The sequence below is a fragment of the Nerophis lumbriciformis genome, linkage group LG09 (assembly GCF_033978685.3).
Source record: "Nerophis lumbriciformis linkage group LG09, RoL_Nlum_v2.1, whole genome shotgun sequence".
NCBI lineage: Eukaryota > Metazoa > Chordata > Actinopteri > Syngnathiformes > Syngnathidae > Nerophis > Nerophis lumbriciformis.
The window spans coordinates 48,955,001-48,973,754 of record NC_084556.2 but is presented as its reverse complement, the minus strand read 5'-3'; the positions used below and the strand labels follow the sequence as shown (position 1 = coordinate 48,973,754).

The 18,754-nt window shown below is 39.7% G+C and overlaps 1 protein-coding gene across 2 annotated transcripts in view; it reads left to right on the top strand.

Moving 5' to 3' along the window:
* The window catches only part of ssh2b (slingshot protein phosphatase 2b), a 69,709-nt gene that overhangs the window by 12,797 nt on the left and 38,158 nt on the right, over positions 1–18,754 (top strand). Inside the window, exon 2 of one of the 2 annotated variants that reach the window (XM_061962989.2) lies at positions 3,710–3,753. In XM_061962989.2, the coding sequence (XP_061818973.1) occupies positions 3,710–3,753 (44 nt within the window). Of the gene's footprint in view, positions 1–3,709; positions 3,754–16,943; positions 17,085–18,754 lie in introns of those variants that run through there. The other variant, XM_061962988.2, reaches the window with a different exon arrangement.

Sequence of the window (18,754 nt, the reverse complement as noted above, 5' to 3'; positions counted from 1 at the left end):
GTGATTGCCATCGCCAATTAGTTCCGATCACAAACGGCCATCTCCTCTGGGGAATATTGTGATTATTTTTAGTCCCCTGGTTGACAGTCTAGCAGCGACATGTGTATCTCCATACACAGTGTGGAGCCGCTCCATTAAGTTAATAATGACCACCCGCATTGTGGCAAATAAACTGCCTTTATCAATCAATATTTATTTATATAGCCCTAAATCACAAATGTCTCAAAGGGCTGCACAAGCCACAACGACATCCTCGGTTCAGAGCCCACATAAGGGCAAGGAAAAACTCACAACCCAGTGGGACTTCGATGTGAATGACTATGAGAAACCTTGGAGAGGACCGCAGATGTGGGTGACCCCCCCACCCCCTCTAGGGGAGACCGGATGCAATGGACGTCGAGTGGGTCTAGTATAATATTGTGAAAGTCCAGTCCATAGTGGATCTAACATAATAGTGAGAGTCCAGTCCATAGTGGGGCCAGACCATCCCGAGCGGGGACAGGTCAGCAGCGCAGAGATGTCCCCAACCGATGCACAGGCGAGCGGTCCACCCCGTGTCCCAAATCTGGACAGCCAGCACTTCATCCATGGCCACATGTACTGTGTTACTCCCCCTCCACAAGGGAGAGGGGGGCAGAGGAGAAAAGAAAAGAAACGGCAGATCAACTGGTCTAAAAAGGGGGTCTATTCAAAGGCTAGAGTATACAAATGAGTTTTAAGATGGGACTTAAATGCTTCTACTGAGGTAGCATCTCTAATTGTTACCGGGAGGGCATTCCATAGTACTGGAGCCTGAATAGAAAACGCTCTATAGCCCGCAGACTTTTTTGGGGCTCTGGGAATCACTAATAAGCCGGAGTTATTTGAACGCAGATTTCTTGCCGGGACATATGGTACAATACAATCAGCAAGATAGGACGGAGCTAGACCGTGTAGTATTTTATACGTAAGTAGTAAAACCTTAAAGTCACATCTTAAGTGCACAGGAAGCCAGTGCAGGTGAGCCAGTATAGGCGTAATATGATCAAACTTTCTTGTTCTTGTCAAAAGTCTAGCAGCCGCATTTTGTACCAATTGTAATCTTTTAATGCTAGACATAGGGAGACCCGAAAAAGTAATCGAGACAAGACGTAAAGAACGCATGAATAATGATCTCAGCATGGCTAAGTGGACAAAATGGAACGAATTTTAGCGATATTACGGAGATGAAAGAAGGCCGTTTTAGTAACACTCTTAATGTGTGACTCAAAGGAGAGAGTTGGGTGGAAGATAATACCCAGATTCTTTACCGAGTCGCCTTGTGTAATTGTTTGGTTGTCAAATGTTAAGGTGGTATTATTAAATAGATGTCGGTGTCTAGCAGGACCGATAATCAGCATTTCCGTTTTCTTGGCGTTGAGTTGCAAACAGTTAGCGGACATCCATTGTTTAATTTCATTTTTTAAATTTCTTTATTAATATTTCAAGTATCATTATCATGTAACATTATCACTGGAAGAGGAGGCTGAACAAGAGAGCAAGCCAGGAGCAGGCATGCGAATAGCTAAGCTAACCGCTAAGCTAACTTGAAACAGAAGAAATAAGTGCTTAGTAAAGTTCTGCCAGTGTACTACTGACATTGTTTTGATCAAACATCCATCCATCCATCCATTTTCTACCGCTTATTCCCTTTTGGGGTCGCGGGGGCGCTGGAGCCTATCTCAGCTACAATCGGGCGGAAGGCAGGGTATATCCTGGACAAGTCGCCACCTTATTGCAGGGCCAACACAGATAGACAGACAACATTCACACTCACATTCACACACTAGGGCCAATTTAGTGTTGCCAATCAACCTATCCCCAGGTGCATGTCTTTGGAGGTGGGAGGAAGCCGAAGTACCCGGAGGGAACCCACGCAGTCACGGGGAGAACATGCAAACTCCACACAGAAAGATCCCGAGCCCGGGATTGAACCCAAGACTACTCAGGACCTTTGTATTGTGAGGCAGACGCACTAACCCCTCTGCCACCGTGCTGCCAATTGATCAAACAATTGCATAAAATTCACTTTCTTAACAGTTGTGTTGATATTGTTATACTGTAAAAAAAAAAATTCAAGATTGCGCCACTGTTGCGGTTGCTGGTTGCAGGAACTCTGAACTCTTGTGTATCCTCGTTTTGTGTTCTTTGCCTTTTGGATCCTTGGGGACTTCGCAACAAGTCACTTTTGTGACTTCTAATTTTTGAAGGCAGTATGTCTGCGATGTGGACGTGCTTTAATATACCTGTGTGCAAGCTGTGCGATGTGAAAATATTGCCCTGTTATAGAACATGCCAGAGGCTGTTAGCTTGGAGATGTGGTTCACACCAGTGATGTCATTGTGGTTTGTGCAGACCTTCAATTCGAGGCGCCTGTGATTAAGGGCTAGATTAATAAGCTTTGATTGATTGATTGATTGATTGATTGTTTGATTGAGATCAGTGGCGGTCACTGTAAGACTGCAAGGCATTTTGATTGATTGAAACTTTTATTCGTCGATTGCACAGTACAGTACATATTCCGTACAATTGACCACTAAATGGTAACACCCGAATACGTTTTTCAACTTGTTTAAGTTGGGGTCCACGTTAATCAATTCATGGTAAAGGCAAGCTCAGCTTTTCCTAAAATAAAAAAAAATACTTTTGTGTTTACATTTCATTGACTAAATATGTGCTAGAATATGTTCAACTTTTGTTCAGAATCCTCGACTTTAGCGACAGCTGACGCAACTTTCTTCTTGTTTTTTCGGAGCTTAGAGTGGGTTGTTCCCCTCCAGCCAAACTAGACCGTCATTGGATGAATGCTCGGCTTTGTCCCGCCCATCGGACGCCAAGCATCCCTAAAAGTGAATGACAAGTGGGCTCGGCCTCGGCTGAGTTGGGCTTTCGCGTGATGATTGGATGATCTGTCTTAGACCGAATCCCTTTGTTGATTGACAGTAAAACGAGCGAATCCGAATTTTTTTCAACTTTCATTCCGTTGGTCTGTGTTGATATGGAAAATCTTACAATCCTGTAAGTGACGTTTTCTTTGTAAAATCCAGCATCTTTATATTTTTTGTTATCCATCCGTTTTTTTTCTACTCGGGCGGAAGGCCGGGTACACCCTGGACAAGTCGACACCTAATCGCAGATACAACATTCACACACTAGGGCCAATTGGGAGATTGTATCCGTGTTTAGAGAGTAGCTAAAAAATGAGCTTCCTCTACTTGAAAGACCAGCAGCCGCCACTAGTATACCGTCTGTGTTGTATTTTATTACTAATAACACGGAATTGTTTTTAAATGTAGGCACCATTTTTTTTTAGCCTTTTTCAAAGAAAATATATGCACCTTAGCCAATTTATGCAAATTATATGATGCCGTCACATTGACCACGCCCCCACCGCCACAAGTATATCGGCAAGCTGAGAAAACCTTCGGAGACGTTAGCACTTAATTGGTATTCAAGTTATTAATGTTACCCTTTGCCTTTTTGCTTTTTTTAATCATTGTTTTTTTTCACAGATTTCTTGTTAAATTACATTAAAAAAATTAAAAAAAATCACAAAGATTTATGTCAACGTATCGTACACGATGTTTACTTGTTGTGCTAAATCTAATCGTAAAATAGCGAACTGTAACGGCAATAACTGTCCATGTATAAAGTGTCGTCCACTAATGAAGTCGTTCTTTTCCTCCCACAGGAGTCTGGCAGTGGGGAGGAGGATCGACGCTCTCAACCTCGCAGGTAAGACTTGACAGAAATATGTAATACAACAATGTGTAATGTGGCGCAATGTTGGCGTTTGATGCCCTGAAACAAAGACGGACTGTGCAGTGTTAATTTTGACGGCAATTTTTAATTTTGTTGTCTTTTTTTATGAAAATTTATTTTATTTTCAGTCTACTTTTAGTCATCTAAATTGATTGAGTTGTCGTTAACATAATTACACATTCTCGTCAGCTGAAACTACAGTAATTTTAGTCGACTAAAATAATACAAAAATAAGGCCTTGTTTTAAGTTTATTTAAAAAGGACCTTTATTTAGGCTACCTGTAAAACATTAGCATAATGCAAAAGTAACATGTGATCACAGTTAGAAATGATGTTGTTAGTCATTTTTATTGCCAATAAGTATCTTACGGGCATTTTTCTATTTTTTTTTATGATACGTCTCTGGCAAACACACAAAAAGTTTGTGTGTTGTGAAACCGTTACGATGAATGCCTTCATCACAATTTGTTAGTGAGCGCGGGAGAACCGGAAAAGGCAAATACACATCGACGCATAGACAATCCCTGTGAATCTTAGGCTCTAACACAGTGGTTCTTAACCTGGGTTCGATCGAACCCTAGGGGTTCGGTGAGTCGGCCTCAGGAGTTCGGCGGAGCTTCCGCCACGGAGGCCAAGACACATCCGACTTATCGTGTAAATAAAAACTTCTCCCTATCGGCGTATTATGGATACCCCCAAACAATGTTCCCTCTAATTTTCCATCTGATTTGCAGGTTGTTTGATTGATAGATTGAAACTTTTACAAGTAGACTGCAAAGGACACAGTACAGTACATATTCCGTACAATTGACCACTAAATGGTAACACCCGAATAAGTTTTTCAACTTGTTTAAGTCGGGGTCCACGTTAATCAATTCATGGTAAGGTGTGTAATTTGTTGTGAGTTCATGCACTGTGTTGGTTTTGTTCTTTAAACAAGGTTATGTTCATGCACGGTTCATTTTGTGCACCAGTAAAAAAACATATGACTTTTTCTTGAATTTGAAAAAAAAAAACATTTTATTTTTCATTAAAGAAGGGTTCAGTGAATGCGCATATGAAACCGGTGGGGTTCGGTACCTCCAACAAGGTTAAGAACCACTGCGCTAACAGGTAAAAAGGCCTAAGAATCAGAAGGACAGCGGAATCCACGAAAACCGAAACTTCCGTAAAATTCAACACCGAAAATAAGCCAAATTAAGGACCGCAGAGTCCACGTAAAAACCGAAAATTCCAAAACAGAAGAGGCCACAGAAGGACGGCTGAGTCCACGAGAACTGAAACTTCCGTAAAACGAGTGTAAAAGGTGTGAACGTGAGAGCGTGTGGGAGTGATTGCCACTAGGCTATCACTCCATACTAAAGTTGTGAGAAGTAATAGTGGGTTATTTTGGAAGCTTTAGGCAAGACACCTCCACTGGGGGAAAAACCTCCAGCAGAAGTGACGTGTACCACAATAATAAATTAAACCACTGTCTTACAACAAAGAAAAATCCTTATAAGTCATGTAGACCAGTGTTTTTCAACCACTGTGCACACTAGTGTGCTGTGAGATACAGTCTGGTGTGCCGTGGGAGATTATCTTATTTCACCTATTTGGGTTAAAAATATTTTTTGCAAACCAGTAATTATAGTCTGCAAATGATGTGTTGTTGTTGAGTGTCGGCGCTATCTAGAGCTCGGCAGAGTAACCGTGTAATACTCTTCCATATCAGTAGGTGGCAGCCGCTAGCTAATTGCTTAGTAGATGTCGGAAACAGCGGGAGGCAGCATGCAGGTAAAAAGGTGTCTAATGCTTTAACAAGAAATAAACAAAAGGTGAGTGCCCCTAAGAAAAGGCATTGAAGCTTAGGGAAGGCTATGTAGAACGAAACTAAAACTGAACTGGCTACAAAGTCAACAAAAACAGAATGCTGGACGACAGCAAAGACTTACTGTGGAGCAAAGACGGCGTCCACAATGTGCATCCGAACATGAAATGACAATTAACAATGTCCCCACAAAGAAGGATAAAAACAACTGAAATATCCTTGATTGCTAAAACAAAGTAGATGCGGGAAATATCGGTCAAAGGAAGACATGAAACTGCTACAGGAAAACTCCAAAAAAAGAGAAAAAGCCACCAAAATAGGAGCACAAGACAAGAACTAAAACACTACACACAGGAAAACAGCCAAAAACTCCAAATAAGTCAGGGCCTACTACTACTATTACTAACTCCACACCTCTTTTGTATGTACGCTGTAAAAGAGTTGTGATTCCCAACTTGTCCACCCCATTTACGAGACAAAATTAAATATGATTTGTTTTCGTTTCTGTCAACATTTCAGTCTCGTTTTTATTCCTCGACCATACATTTTGTCACCTTTTTAGTCTACACGCATTTTGTTTTTATTCATTATCATCTTATTTTCGTCAGGGGAATATAGGTTCCATCCATCCATTTTCTACCGCTTGTCCCTTTCGGGGTTGCGGGGGGGTGCTGGAGCCTATCTCAGCTGCATTCGGGTGGTAGGCGGGGTACAAAACATGCAAACTCCACACAGAAACCCAGGACTTTCGTATCGTTAGGGACATACACTAACTCCCGTGCTGCCCGGACAATAGGTCGTTGACGATAACAAAAACAAACAAAATGATCAAGAAGATTAATAATAGTCTAAAGCAGGGGTCACCAACGCGGTACCCGCGGGCACCAGGTCGCCCGTAAGGACCAGATGAGTCGCCCGTTCTAAAAATAGCTCAAATAGCAGCACTTACCAGTGAGCTGCCTCTATTTTTTTAAATTGTATTTATTTACTAGCAAGCTGGTCTCGCTTTGCTCGACATTTTTAATTCTAAGAGAGACAAAACTCAAATAGAATTTGAAAATCCAAGAAAATATTTTAAAGACTTGGTCTTCACTTGTTTAAATAAATTCATTAATTTTTTTACTTTGTTTCTTATAACTTTCAGAAAGACAATTTTAGAGAAAAATTACAACCTTAAAAATGATTTTAGGATTTTTAAACACATATACCTTTTTACCTTTTAAATTCCTTCCTCTTCTTTCCTGACAATTTAAATCAATGTTCAAGTAAAAAAAATTTTTTTATTGTAAAGAATAATAAATACATTTTAATTTAATTCTTCATTTTAGCTTCTGTTTTTTTCGACGAAGAATATTTCTTCAAACTTATTATGATTAAAATTCAAAAAAACTATTCTGGCAAATCTAGAAAATCTGTAGAGTCAAATTTAAATCTTATTTCAAAGTCTTTTGAATTTATTTTACAATTTTTGTTCTGGAAAATCTAGAAGAAATAATCATTTGTCTTTGTTAGAAATATAGCTTGGTCCAATTTGTTATATATTCTAACAACTTTGACTGACTTTTGTATTTTACATGAGTTATTATTTGTACAAACATGGTGCAAAGTAATTCATGATTTGTTAAATTTTAGTGGCTAGCCAGTTAAAAGACTGTCTTAGAAGTGATCATTTGAAAATGTTCAATTTGAAAAATGTGCACTTAGAGAAAATATAAAAATAAAGTGTTGCATATTGATATTTATCTGTTTCTATATATATTTATTGTGAGAAATCATTAAGATGATCAGTGTTTCCACAAAGATAAATATCATTAATTATTAATAATAACATAGAGTTAAAGGTAAATTGAGCAAATTGGCTATTTCTGACAATTTATTTAAGTGTGTATCAAACTGGTAACCCTTCGCATTAATCAGTACCCAAGAAGTAGCTTTTGGTTTCAAAAAGGTTGGTGACCCCTGGTCTAAAGAAAGACTAATACAAAAACTACCGTACACTAAACAACGGCTTCCTGTCCTTTTACCGCAATTCATTGGACACAGCAATCAAAATAAGAGATTTGTTTTTCTATTAGCCGTTTGTACCAGCACACTCTGAGTCCAATGTGCCCGGAAAAAGTTGCTCGATATATTGCCATTTAAAAAAACACAAAAAAAAAAACACTGATCCCTCTTGCTGGGTCTTCTTATTCTCTGGTAGACCAGGGTTTATGTATTAAGAGTTGCGTGGATTTCCTACTAAAAAAAACAACTAAAAAAAACAGCGTACGCACAAAAAGTTGTTGTTGATGGGAATTATTAGTCCGCAAAATCAACACTGGCCTGATGGTCAGGGTCTCCTGGCACGCTTCTTGTACCTTTTTTTTTTTTCCCTGACAAAAAAAAAAGACAAGAGCGTCCCTGTGCTTGTGTTTCTCTCAGCCTCAGGCACTCCAGCCCAGTTTGAATCCTGCTCATCCTGTTACACTACACACGCATTCACTGCTGTTTGCTGTCCACAAATCCTCTCCTACTGATTTCTCACACACGCACACACACACACACCTAAGCTGCACTTACACTCTTTTGCTTTTTGTGAGCGGTTCAGAAAGCGTGTCATTCTGTGAGTGTCCTTAAGAGGGCAGCAGGGCCTGTGGGAGCGTCCCTGCTGGGAATGTGGGTCAGGTTTGTAGACCCTCCCTAAGTGTGTGTGTGTGGGGAAATGAGAGGTGGTCTGTATTTGTGCAGCTGGCAGTGAAATCCATACACCGAGCATGTGCACACACTCAAGTGATTGCGTGTCACTAAAGATGTAAACACGTTATGTTTACAACAGACTGTACATCTCAATGATATCTTCACATGACAGTGGAAAGCACTTTAGCGGTCTATGAGTATTAATGACGGGCAATTGATTGCGGAATAGATAATGTATTAGTGGATGCATCATGATTGATGGAGAACATAGACAGTTTAGTGAAGTGTAGATATTGAATAGAGTTATAGCAGAAAGTAAACAGTTATTAACCTGAAACTAGAAGAGGCAATCACTGAAGGAATTGCGTGTGAATGCTCCAATGCTGAAGTTGAACTGAAATGCTGACAGAATGTAGTATGAATATAAGAATAGTTTGATTGTTGCAATGGTTTGAATGTTGAAAGGCTGACGCTGAACTGAAATGCTAATGGAATGCAGAGGTGGGTAGTAACGCGCTACACTTACTCCGTTACATCTACTTGAGTAACATTTGGGATAAATTGTACTTCTAAGAGTAGTTTTAATGCAACATACTTTTGCTTGAGTATATTTATAGAGAAGAAACGCTACTTTTACTCCGCTACTTTTATCTACATTCAGCTCGCTACTCGCTACTAATTTTTATCGATCTGTTAATGCACGCTTTGTTTGTTTTGGTTTGTCAGACAGACCTTCATAGTGCCTGCGTTTCAACAAATACAGTCACTGGTGACGTTCACTCCGTTCCACCAATCAGATGCAGTCACTGATGACGTTGGACCAATCAAACAGAGCCAGGCGGTCACATGACCTGACTTAAACAAGTTGAAAAACTTATTGGGGTCTTACCATTTAGTGGTCAATTGTACGGAATATGTACTGTACTGTGCAATCTACTAATAAAAGTTCCAATCAATCAATCAAAAATGTGAAGGAAAAAAGACCCTTTTTTTATTTCAACCGTACTTCCCGTCAAAAGCCTAAAGACTGACTGCACAGTTCCTGTCTTCACAATAAAAGTGCTGCTCCATCGCGCCTGCGCTTTCAAAATAAGAGTCTCCGAAAGCCAGCGCAAACAAGCTAGCAAGCTACGGAGTTTGCCGCCAATGTATTTCTTGTAAAGTGTATAAAAACGAATATGGAAGCTGGACAAATAAGATGCCAAAAACCAACCACTTTCATGTGGTATTATCTTGTAAAGTGTATAAAAACGAATATGGAAGCTGGACAAATAAGATGCCAAAAACCAACCACTTTCATGTGGTATTAGACAGAAAGGAATACTTTTTTTTCTCTTCCATTCGAAAATGTGGACGTTATCATCACTACTGTCTGATTCCAATCAATGCAAGTCATCAGAATCAGGTAGTACACCAACTTATATTCTTGTCTTCATGAAAGAAAGGAATCTATATGTGTTAAACATGCATGTATATTCATTAAAACACCTTTAACATGTAAACAAAAACGGCAAAATAAATAAATATTAATTATATACTGTATATATCAATGTATGTATACATATATATATATATATATATATATATATATATATATATATATATATATATTATATGTGTGTGTATGTTACTCATTAGTTACTCAGTACTTGAGTAGTTTTTTCACAGCATACTTTTTACTTTTACTCAAGTAAATATTTGGGTGACTACTCCTTACTTTTACTTGAGTATTAAATCTCTAAAGTAACAGTACTCTTACTTGAGTACAAATTCTGGCTACTCTACCCACCTCTGATGGAATGTAGGGTGAATGTAGAAATGGTTTGAATGTTGAAATTGTTTAAACGCTGGAATGATTTGAATGTTGAAGAGTTAGAATTTCCAGGAAAGCCGGAATTTGGTTTGGAACTTGGAAAAGTGTTCGTTTGAATGTCTAGGACAGGGGTGCTCATTACGTCGATCGCGAGCTACCAGTCGATCTCGGAGGGTGTGTCAGTCGATCACCAGCCAGGCATTAAAAAAATAGTCCTAAAAATGAGCGATCATAAACCTTCACTATGACGTCACTTTCGTCACTTGATTGACATTCACGGCACCCGAGGGTCTTCTGAGATGACGCTGGCTGCTGCCAGCTCATTAAAATTACCGACTGGAAGGCGAGAAACACTTTTATTTCAACAGACTGGCGCCGTACCTGTCGTCAAAACTCCAAAGACCGACTGCACAGTTGCACAGTTGCGCTAACAAAATAAGAGTCTCAGAAAGCTGGCGTGCACACGCTAGCAAGCTACGGAGTTTGCCGACAATGTATTTCTTGTAAAGTGTATACAAAGGAGTACGGAAGCTGGACAAATAAGATGCCAAAAACCAACCACTTTCATGTGGTATTGGACAGAAAGGAGGACTTTTTTTCTCCTCCATTCGAAAATGCGGACATTATCAGCACCACTGTCTGATTCCTATCAATGCAAGTCATTAGAATCAGGTAATACACCAACTTATATTCTTGTCTTCATGAAAGAAAGGAATCTATATGTGTTAAACATGCTTGTATTATCTTTAAACACCTTTAACTTATTAACAATATTAACTATATGTGTTAAACATGCTTATATTATCTTTAAACACCTTTAAGTTGTTAACAATATTAACTATATGTATTAAACATTCTTGTATTATCATTAAACACCTTTAATTTTTTAACAATATTAACTATGTGTTAAACATGCTTGTATTATCATTAAACACCTTTAACTTGTTAACAATATTAACTATATGTATTAAACATGCTTGTATTATCATTAAACACCTTTAATTTTTTTAACAATATTAACTATATGTGTTAAACATGCTTGCATTATCATTAAACACCTTTAACTTGTTAACAATATTAACTATATGTATTAAACATTCTTGTATTATCATTAAACACCTTTAATTTTCTAACAATATTAACTATGTGTTAAACATGCTTGTATTATCATTAAACACCTTTAACTTGTTAACAATATTAACTATATGTATTAAACATTCTTGTATTATCATTAAACACCTTTAATTTTTTAACAATATTAACTATGTGTTAAACATGCTTGTATTATCATTAAACACCTTTAACTTGTTAACAAAAACATATATTTCATAAATAAGTAAATATAAATTATATATATGAATGAGGTAGATCCCCACGACTTGATCAATTGAAAAGTAGCTCGCCTGCAGAAAAAGTGTGAGCACCCCTGGTCTAGGATAAGAGGAATATGTTGATGTTGGAATGGTTTGGATAGGTTGAAAAATGTGGGAATTGTGCAACTTGGAAAAATGTCCCATTCATTTCAATCGAAACTTCCTGGAATTTTTTTTTAAATGATTAGGAGCATGAATGTCCTAAATGGTTGTGTTGGAATTGTTTACATTGGGCAAGAAATGTGGAAGTAGTAAATGGTATTAGGTAATTTCGGGAAAAGCGAGATTTTTTTTTGAAAATGCTAAAAAATTTGAATGTTGTAAATGGTTGGTGTTGGAATTTTTCAAATCGGTCGAGAAATGTTGAAGTAGTAACATTTTTAATTGACAAATGGTATTACGGAATTTCGGGAAAACCGGGAATTTTTCCAGTTTCTGATTAAGAGGGATGATTTGACGGTGGAACGGTTGAAGTGGGTTGAAAAATGTGGAAGGAGTAGTCGCCAGAAAAAAGGGTGCGCTTGTTTTATGTTTCAGTGAGAAGTAGAGACAACAAAGAGTGAGAAAGGCCTGTAGTGTAATGCCCGCAGCTAAAAGCAACTGCGTGAGAACGTATACTCGAATAAACCGTTTCATTATGTAACAATGATGAGGATTATTTTTAATTCATTCCAAAATACTACATGAAACAATAGGTCAAATATAAGGTTAACAAAAGTCATCACAATTTGAAAACTACAATGACAATAGTCATTTTCTAAATCGCACAGAGACAAACCTGCAATATATCAAGTATATCGATATATCGCCCAGCCCTAGCCCCCACTATAAATAAATAGAAAAATGTATATTTAATACATGTGATAGACATCGGCCAATCTCACTCATGGACGATTGGTATTGGAACCAATAGCATAAAACCCAGACGGGAAAATCCCTAATTCAAATAACTTGACCTTCCTGTGGCTTTTATTTTGCTTTAATGAGAATCTGTTCTCAATCGCCTTACCTAGACAAATAAAAGTTCAAGACAAAGGCGGGAGGAAGGAAAGACAGTAGTTATTATAAATTTAATCATGGTGTGAGCAAGACAAGCTACCCCAGGGGTGTCAAACTCAAATACAGAGTGGGCCAAAATTTAAAATTGAACAAAACCGCAGGCCAAGGTTGAACAAATTAACCTTTTTGATAGGGACCCAAACAAGTTTTGCATTAAATATTGAACAAGCAAGGCTTATATAACTTTATAGTGACATGCAAAATCGAGTTTTAAATAATAATAATAATTAAAAAATATCAATGGCATATCAAATACAATTTAAATAAAAATTGAATGCCTCTTTTCTATTTGCAGCCTTCTGAGGTAAATGTCAACATGAACTTTTTCCACAGGCTCATAAATTTGAAAATAAAATAATGAATAAACCAACCATTCTGGACTTTAAACTGCTCAGTTTGCAACACACTGATCTAATCTGATGTGCCCAAGCCAGATACATGGCATCTTTTCTTGGATGCTAGTTCATTAATGTCGAGGCTCAGGCTTTGAGCTGAGGCAACCTTCATTATCGAACGATGGTGTTCATCAGTCATTATATCTCGTATTCCACAGTCTTGGGGGCGTGCCTTACAAGCACTGCTTTTAACGTCCTCTACGAGCTGTCGTCGCGTCCGCTTTTCATCCTTTCTAACAACGTGCCGGTCCAGTCACAAGATATGAGCGGCTTCTGTACGAACACCATACTTGCCAACCTTGAGACCTCCAATTTCGAAAGTTGGGGGGTGGGGGGTGGGTGCGGGGGGCGTGGTTGGGGCGGGGGCGTGGTTGGGGGCGTGGTTAAGAGGGGAAGAGTATATTTACAGCTAGAATTCACCAAGTCAAGTATTTCATATATATATATATATATATATATATATATATATATATATATATATCCCTGCGACCCCGAAGGGAATAAGCGGTAGAAAATGGATGGATGGATGGATATATAAGAAATAATTGACTTTCAGTGAATTCTAGCTATATATATATATATATATATATATATATATATATATATATATATATATATATATATAAATAAATATATAAATAAAAGAAATACCGTATTTTCCGCACTATAAGGCGCACCGGATTATTAGCCGCACCTTCTATGAATTACATATTTCATAATTTTGTCCACCAATAAGCCGCCCCGGACTAAAAGCCGCGCCTACGCTGCGCTAAAGTGAATGTCAAAAAAACGCTGCGCTAAAGTGAATGTCAAAAAAACAGTCAGATAGTTCAGTCAAACTTTAATAATATATTGAAAACCAGCGTTCTAACAACTCTGTCCCAAAATGTACAAATGTGCAATCACAAACATAGTAAAATTCAAAATGGTGTAGAGCAATAGCAACATACCGGTAATGTTGCTCGAACGTTAATGTCACAACACACAACACACAAAATAAACATAGCGCTCACTTTCTGAAGTTATTCTTCATTCGTACCGGTAAATCCTTCGAATTCTTCGTCTTCGGTGTCCGAATTGAAAAGTTGCGCTAGCGTGGCTTCCAAAATGGCGGGCTCCGTCTCTTCGAAATCATCGGATTCAGTGTCGCTGTTGTTGTGCAGCAGTTCTGTGAATCCTGCCTTCCGGAAAGCTCGGACCACAGTTGTGACAGAAATATCTGCCCAGGCATTTACAATCCACTGGCAGATGTTGGCGTATGTTGTCCGGCGTTGTCTGCCCGTCTTAGTGAAGGTGTGTTCGCCTTCGGTCATCCATTTTTCCCACGCAGTTCGCAGTCGTGATTTGAATGCCCTGTTGACACCAATATCCAGCGGTTGGAGTTCTTTGGTTAATCCACCCGGAATGACGGCGAGTGTTGTATTTGTGTGCTTCACTTGTTTTTTGACACCATCTGTGATGTGGGCGCGCATAGAGTCATATATCAACATGGACGGAGCAGCGTGAAAAAAGCCACCCGGCCGCTTCGCGTAAACTTCCCTTAACCACTCGCTCATCTTTTCTTCATCCATCCATCCCTTCGAGTTAGCTTTTATGATGACGCCGGCTGGAAAGGTCTCTTTTGGCAAGGTCTTCCTTTTGAATATCACCATGAGTGGAAGTTAGCATGGCAAGCTAGAACCACAGTGAAGGATGACTTCTCATTCCCTGTGGAGCGAATATTCACCGTACGTGCTCCCGTTCCACAGTGCGGTTCAGTTGCTGTGAAATACGGTAGTAATCCGTGTGCGGATGGAGAGATTGCGTCTTTTTATGACCCGGATCGTTTAGTAGGAGCCATTTTGTGGTCTTTACAGATGTAAACAGGAAATGAAACGTACGGTGATATCCGCGCGTTTTTTCTTCTTCTTCCGGGGGCGGGTGAAGCGCTTCCTGTTCTATGGGGGCGGGTGAAGCGCTTCCTGTTCTATGGGGGCGGGTGCTTTCCTTGGCGGTTGCTTGCGTAGAAGAAGAAGCGCTTCCTGTTCTACCGGGAAAAAAGATGGCGGCTGTTTACCGAAGTTGCGAGACCGAAACTTTATGAAAATGAATCGTAATAAAGCGCACCGGGTTATTAGGCGCACTGTCAGCTTTTGAGAAAAATTGTGGTTTTTAGGTGCGCCTTATAGTGCGGAAAATACGGTACTTGAATTTCAGTGTTCATTTATTTACACATATACACACACATAACACTCATCTACTCATTGTTGAGTTAATGGTTGAATTGTCCATCCTTGTTCTATTCTCTGTTACTATCTTTCTAACCATGCTGAACACCCTCTCTGATTATGCATTGCTGTGTGGCACGCACAAAAGTGCTTTCATCAAATGCACTAGATGGCAGTATTGTCCTGTTTAAGAGTGTCACAACATTGCTGTTTACGGCAGACGGACTGCTTTACTGTAGACGTTCTTTATATTGTGGGAAAGCGGACTCAGGTCCGCATGGAGCTGGAGGGGGCGTGGCCTCCAGCTCCGCCTGAATTTCGGGAGATTTTCGGGAGAAAATTTGTCCCGGGAGGTTTTCGGGAGAGGCGCTGAATTTCGGGAGTCTCCCGGAAAATCCGGGAGGGTTGGCAAGTATGACGAACACATACGCGAATGCAACGCATACTTGATCAACGGTGATACAGTTTACACTGAGGGTGGCCGTATAAGCAACTTTGACATTGTTAGAAATATACGCCACACTGTGAATCCACACCTAACAAGAATGACAAACACATTTTGGGAGAACATCCGTACCGTAACACAACATAAACACAACAGTACAAATACACAGAATCCCTTGCAGCCCTAACTCTTCCGGGCTACAATATACACCCCCGCAACCACCAAACCCCCCCACACACACACCTTGTAGCGTCACGGAAGAGTTAGTGCTGCAAAGGGTTCTGGGTATTTGTTCTGTTGTGTTTATGTTGTGTTACGGTGCGGATGTTCTCCCGAAATGTGTTTGTCATTCTTGTTTGGTGTGGGTTCACAGTGTGGCGTATATATTTCTAACAGTGTTAAAGTTTTTTTATACGGGCACCCTCATTGTAACCTGTATCGCTGAAGATCAAGTGTGCATTGCATTCACGTGTGTGTGTGCGTGCCAAAGCTGCACACATTATATGACTGGGCCAGCACTCGTTGGACTGGAGTAAAAGGGGACGTGACGATTTTTGGGAGAGGCACTGAAATTTGGGACACTCCCGGGAGGGTTGGCAAGTATGAGAATTGGCGGTGAATGCGGTGTACCGCGGCACTGCCGCTGTATATAATCGGCGGGCCAGCTCTAGTGTTTATTTGATATCGCCTCAAGGGCCAAGTGAAATTACATGGCGGGCCAAATTTGGCCCGCGGGCCAGAGTTTGACACCCATGAGCTAACCCTTAAAAAAAAACCACACACATCTGTTACCAGGCAGCAAAACGTCACAGTTGTTGTTGACATTGTTGTCATGTGAGGACGACACACTAACCCTCCATCCCATAATTGGAAACCTAGCAGGGATCAACAGCCAAGTGTGGCGTCCTCTTCCTCACGCAGATTTCTCAACCTTTACTTAACTGCTGCTGCTGCTGTTGTTGTTGTGGCCAGGCGTCAGGTGTCTCTTGCACAACCCTCAAATGTGACGGCCCTGTGACTGGTGGCCGGCCTCGTTGTCATGGAAACCTGGTCAAGTTTGGCATTTTGAGACGTTTTGAAATACTAACTTTTGCATGTCATATTTTTTGGATGTCATTATGGAAGCCCCTCCCCATCCTCCCCCTGTGCGCAGCACTAACCGCCCCTCATGCACCCTCAAAGTGTGTCCGTCCCCGCCCCTCGGAGCTCGCACCTACATTAGCTGAGCACGCCGCCAGCCAAATCAAACGCATCTAGAGCTGCGCCACATGACACTGAACACCCCCGAGTGCAGCCCAGGACGTCCCATCTGTTGATTTTTACGTCTATTGATCTTTTTTTTTTAATTCAGCACACAAGGAGGTATTTTGGGGTTTTTTGGAGCCTCCTGTCCCGGCCGAAGGAGCAGCGATGCCTCCCGGTGTCGTGGCCGGGCCTCCTGGCTCGGCGTGCGTGTGCGCGTGTTGCGGGCCCAAGCCTTATTTTACACACAACTCTGTGCTGTCTCAGGAGGAGATCTACCACATGTAAGTGTGTGTGTGAGAGAGGTGGTGTTCGTGGTCATGGGGCTATCAGTAGTTGTCCCTTTTGAGTAGGTGTGTGCAGAGGTGGGTAGTAACGCGCTACATTTACTCCGTTACATCTACTTGAGTAACTTTTGGGATAAATTGTACTTCTAAGAGTAGTTTTAATGCAACATACTTTTACTTTTACTTAAGTATATTTATAGAGAAGGAACGCTACTTTTACTCCGCTACTTTTATCTACATTCAGCTCGCTACTCGCTACTAATTTTTATCGATCTGTTAATGCACGCTTTGTTTGTTTTGGTCTGTCGGACAGACCTTCAAAGTGCCTGCCTTACTGGTGACGTTTCACTTCGTTCCACCAATCAGATGCAGTCACTGGTGATGTTGGACCAATCAAACAGAACCAGGCGGTCACATGACCCGACTTAAACAAGTTGAAAAACTTATTGGGGTGTTACCATTTAGTGGTCAATTGTACGGAATATGTACTGTACTGTGCAATCTACTAATAAAAGTTTAAATCAATCAATCAAAAGTGTGAAGGAAAAAAGATACTTTTTTATTTCAACCGTACATCCCGTCAAAAGCCTAAAGACTGACCGCACATGAGGACATTCCTGTCTTCACAATAAAAGTGCCGCTCCATCGCGCCTGCGCTTTCAAAACAAGAGTCTCCGAAAGCCAGCGCAAACAAGCTAGCAAGCTACGGAGTTTGCCGCCAATATATTTCTTGTAAAGTGTATAAAAACGAATATGGAAGCTGGACAAATAAGATGCCAAAAACCCACCACTTTCATGTGGTATTAGACAGAAAGGAGGAACTTTTCTTCTCCTCCATTTGAAAACGTGGACGTTATCATCACTACTGTCTGATTACAATCAACGCAAGTCATCAGAATCAGGTAATACACCAACTTATATTCTAGTCATCATGAAAGAAAGGAATCTATATGTTAAACATGCATGTATATTCATTAAAACACCTTTAACATGTAAACAAAAACAGCAAAATAAATAAATATAAATTATATACTGTATATATCAATGTATGTATATATATATATATATATATATATATATATATATATATATATATATATATATGATATGAGTGTGTATGTTACTCATCAGTTACTCAGTACTTGAGTAGTTTTTTCACAACATACTTTTTACTTTTACTCAAGTAAATATTTGGGTGACTACTCCTTAATTTTACTTGAGTAATACATCTCTAAAGTAACAGTACTCTTATCTGAGTACAATTTCTGGCTACTCTACCCACCTCTGGGTGTGTGTGTGTAAAATTGCACAAAAAATGTATTTATTTACATGAAACCAGGACAGGTCTTATAAAGATGATTCCAGTGACACAGGTATCATTTCCTGTTATAAATATTAAGAAAGTTATGGATTATGAAAACCGATGTACCGTATTTTCCGGACCATAGGGCGCACCAGATTATAAAACCGATTATGAAAAATTCCAACACAAACCATTTCAACTCATTCAGAACATTCAAGTCTCTTAAAATTTTCCAATAAATTCCCCGCTTTTCCCGAAATTTCCATGAAATTCCCATTGAAATGAATGGGATATTTCCACAATTCCCACATTTTTCATCCGATTCAAACCGTTCGAACTTCAAAATATTCAGCCTGTTCAAAAT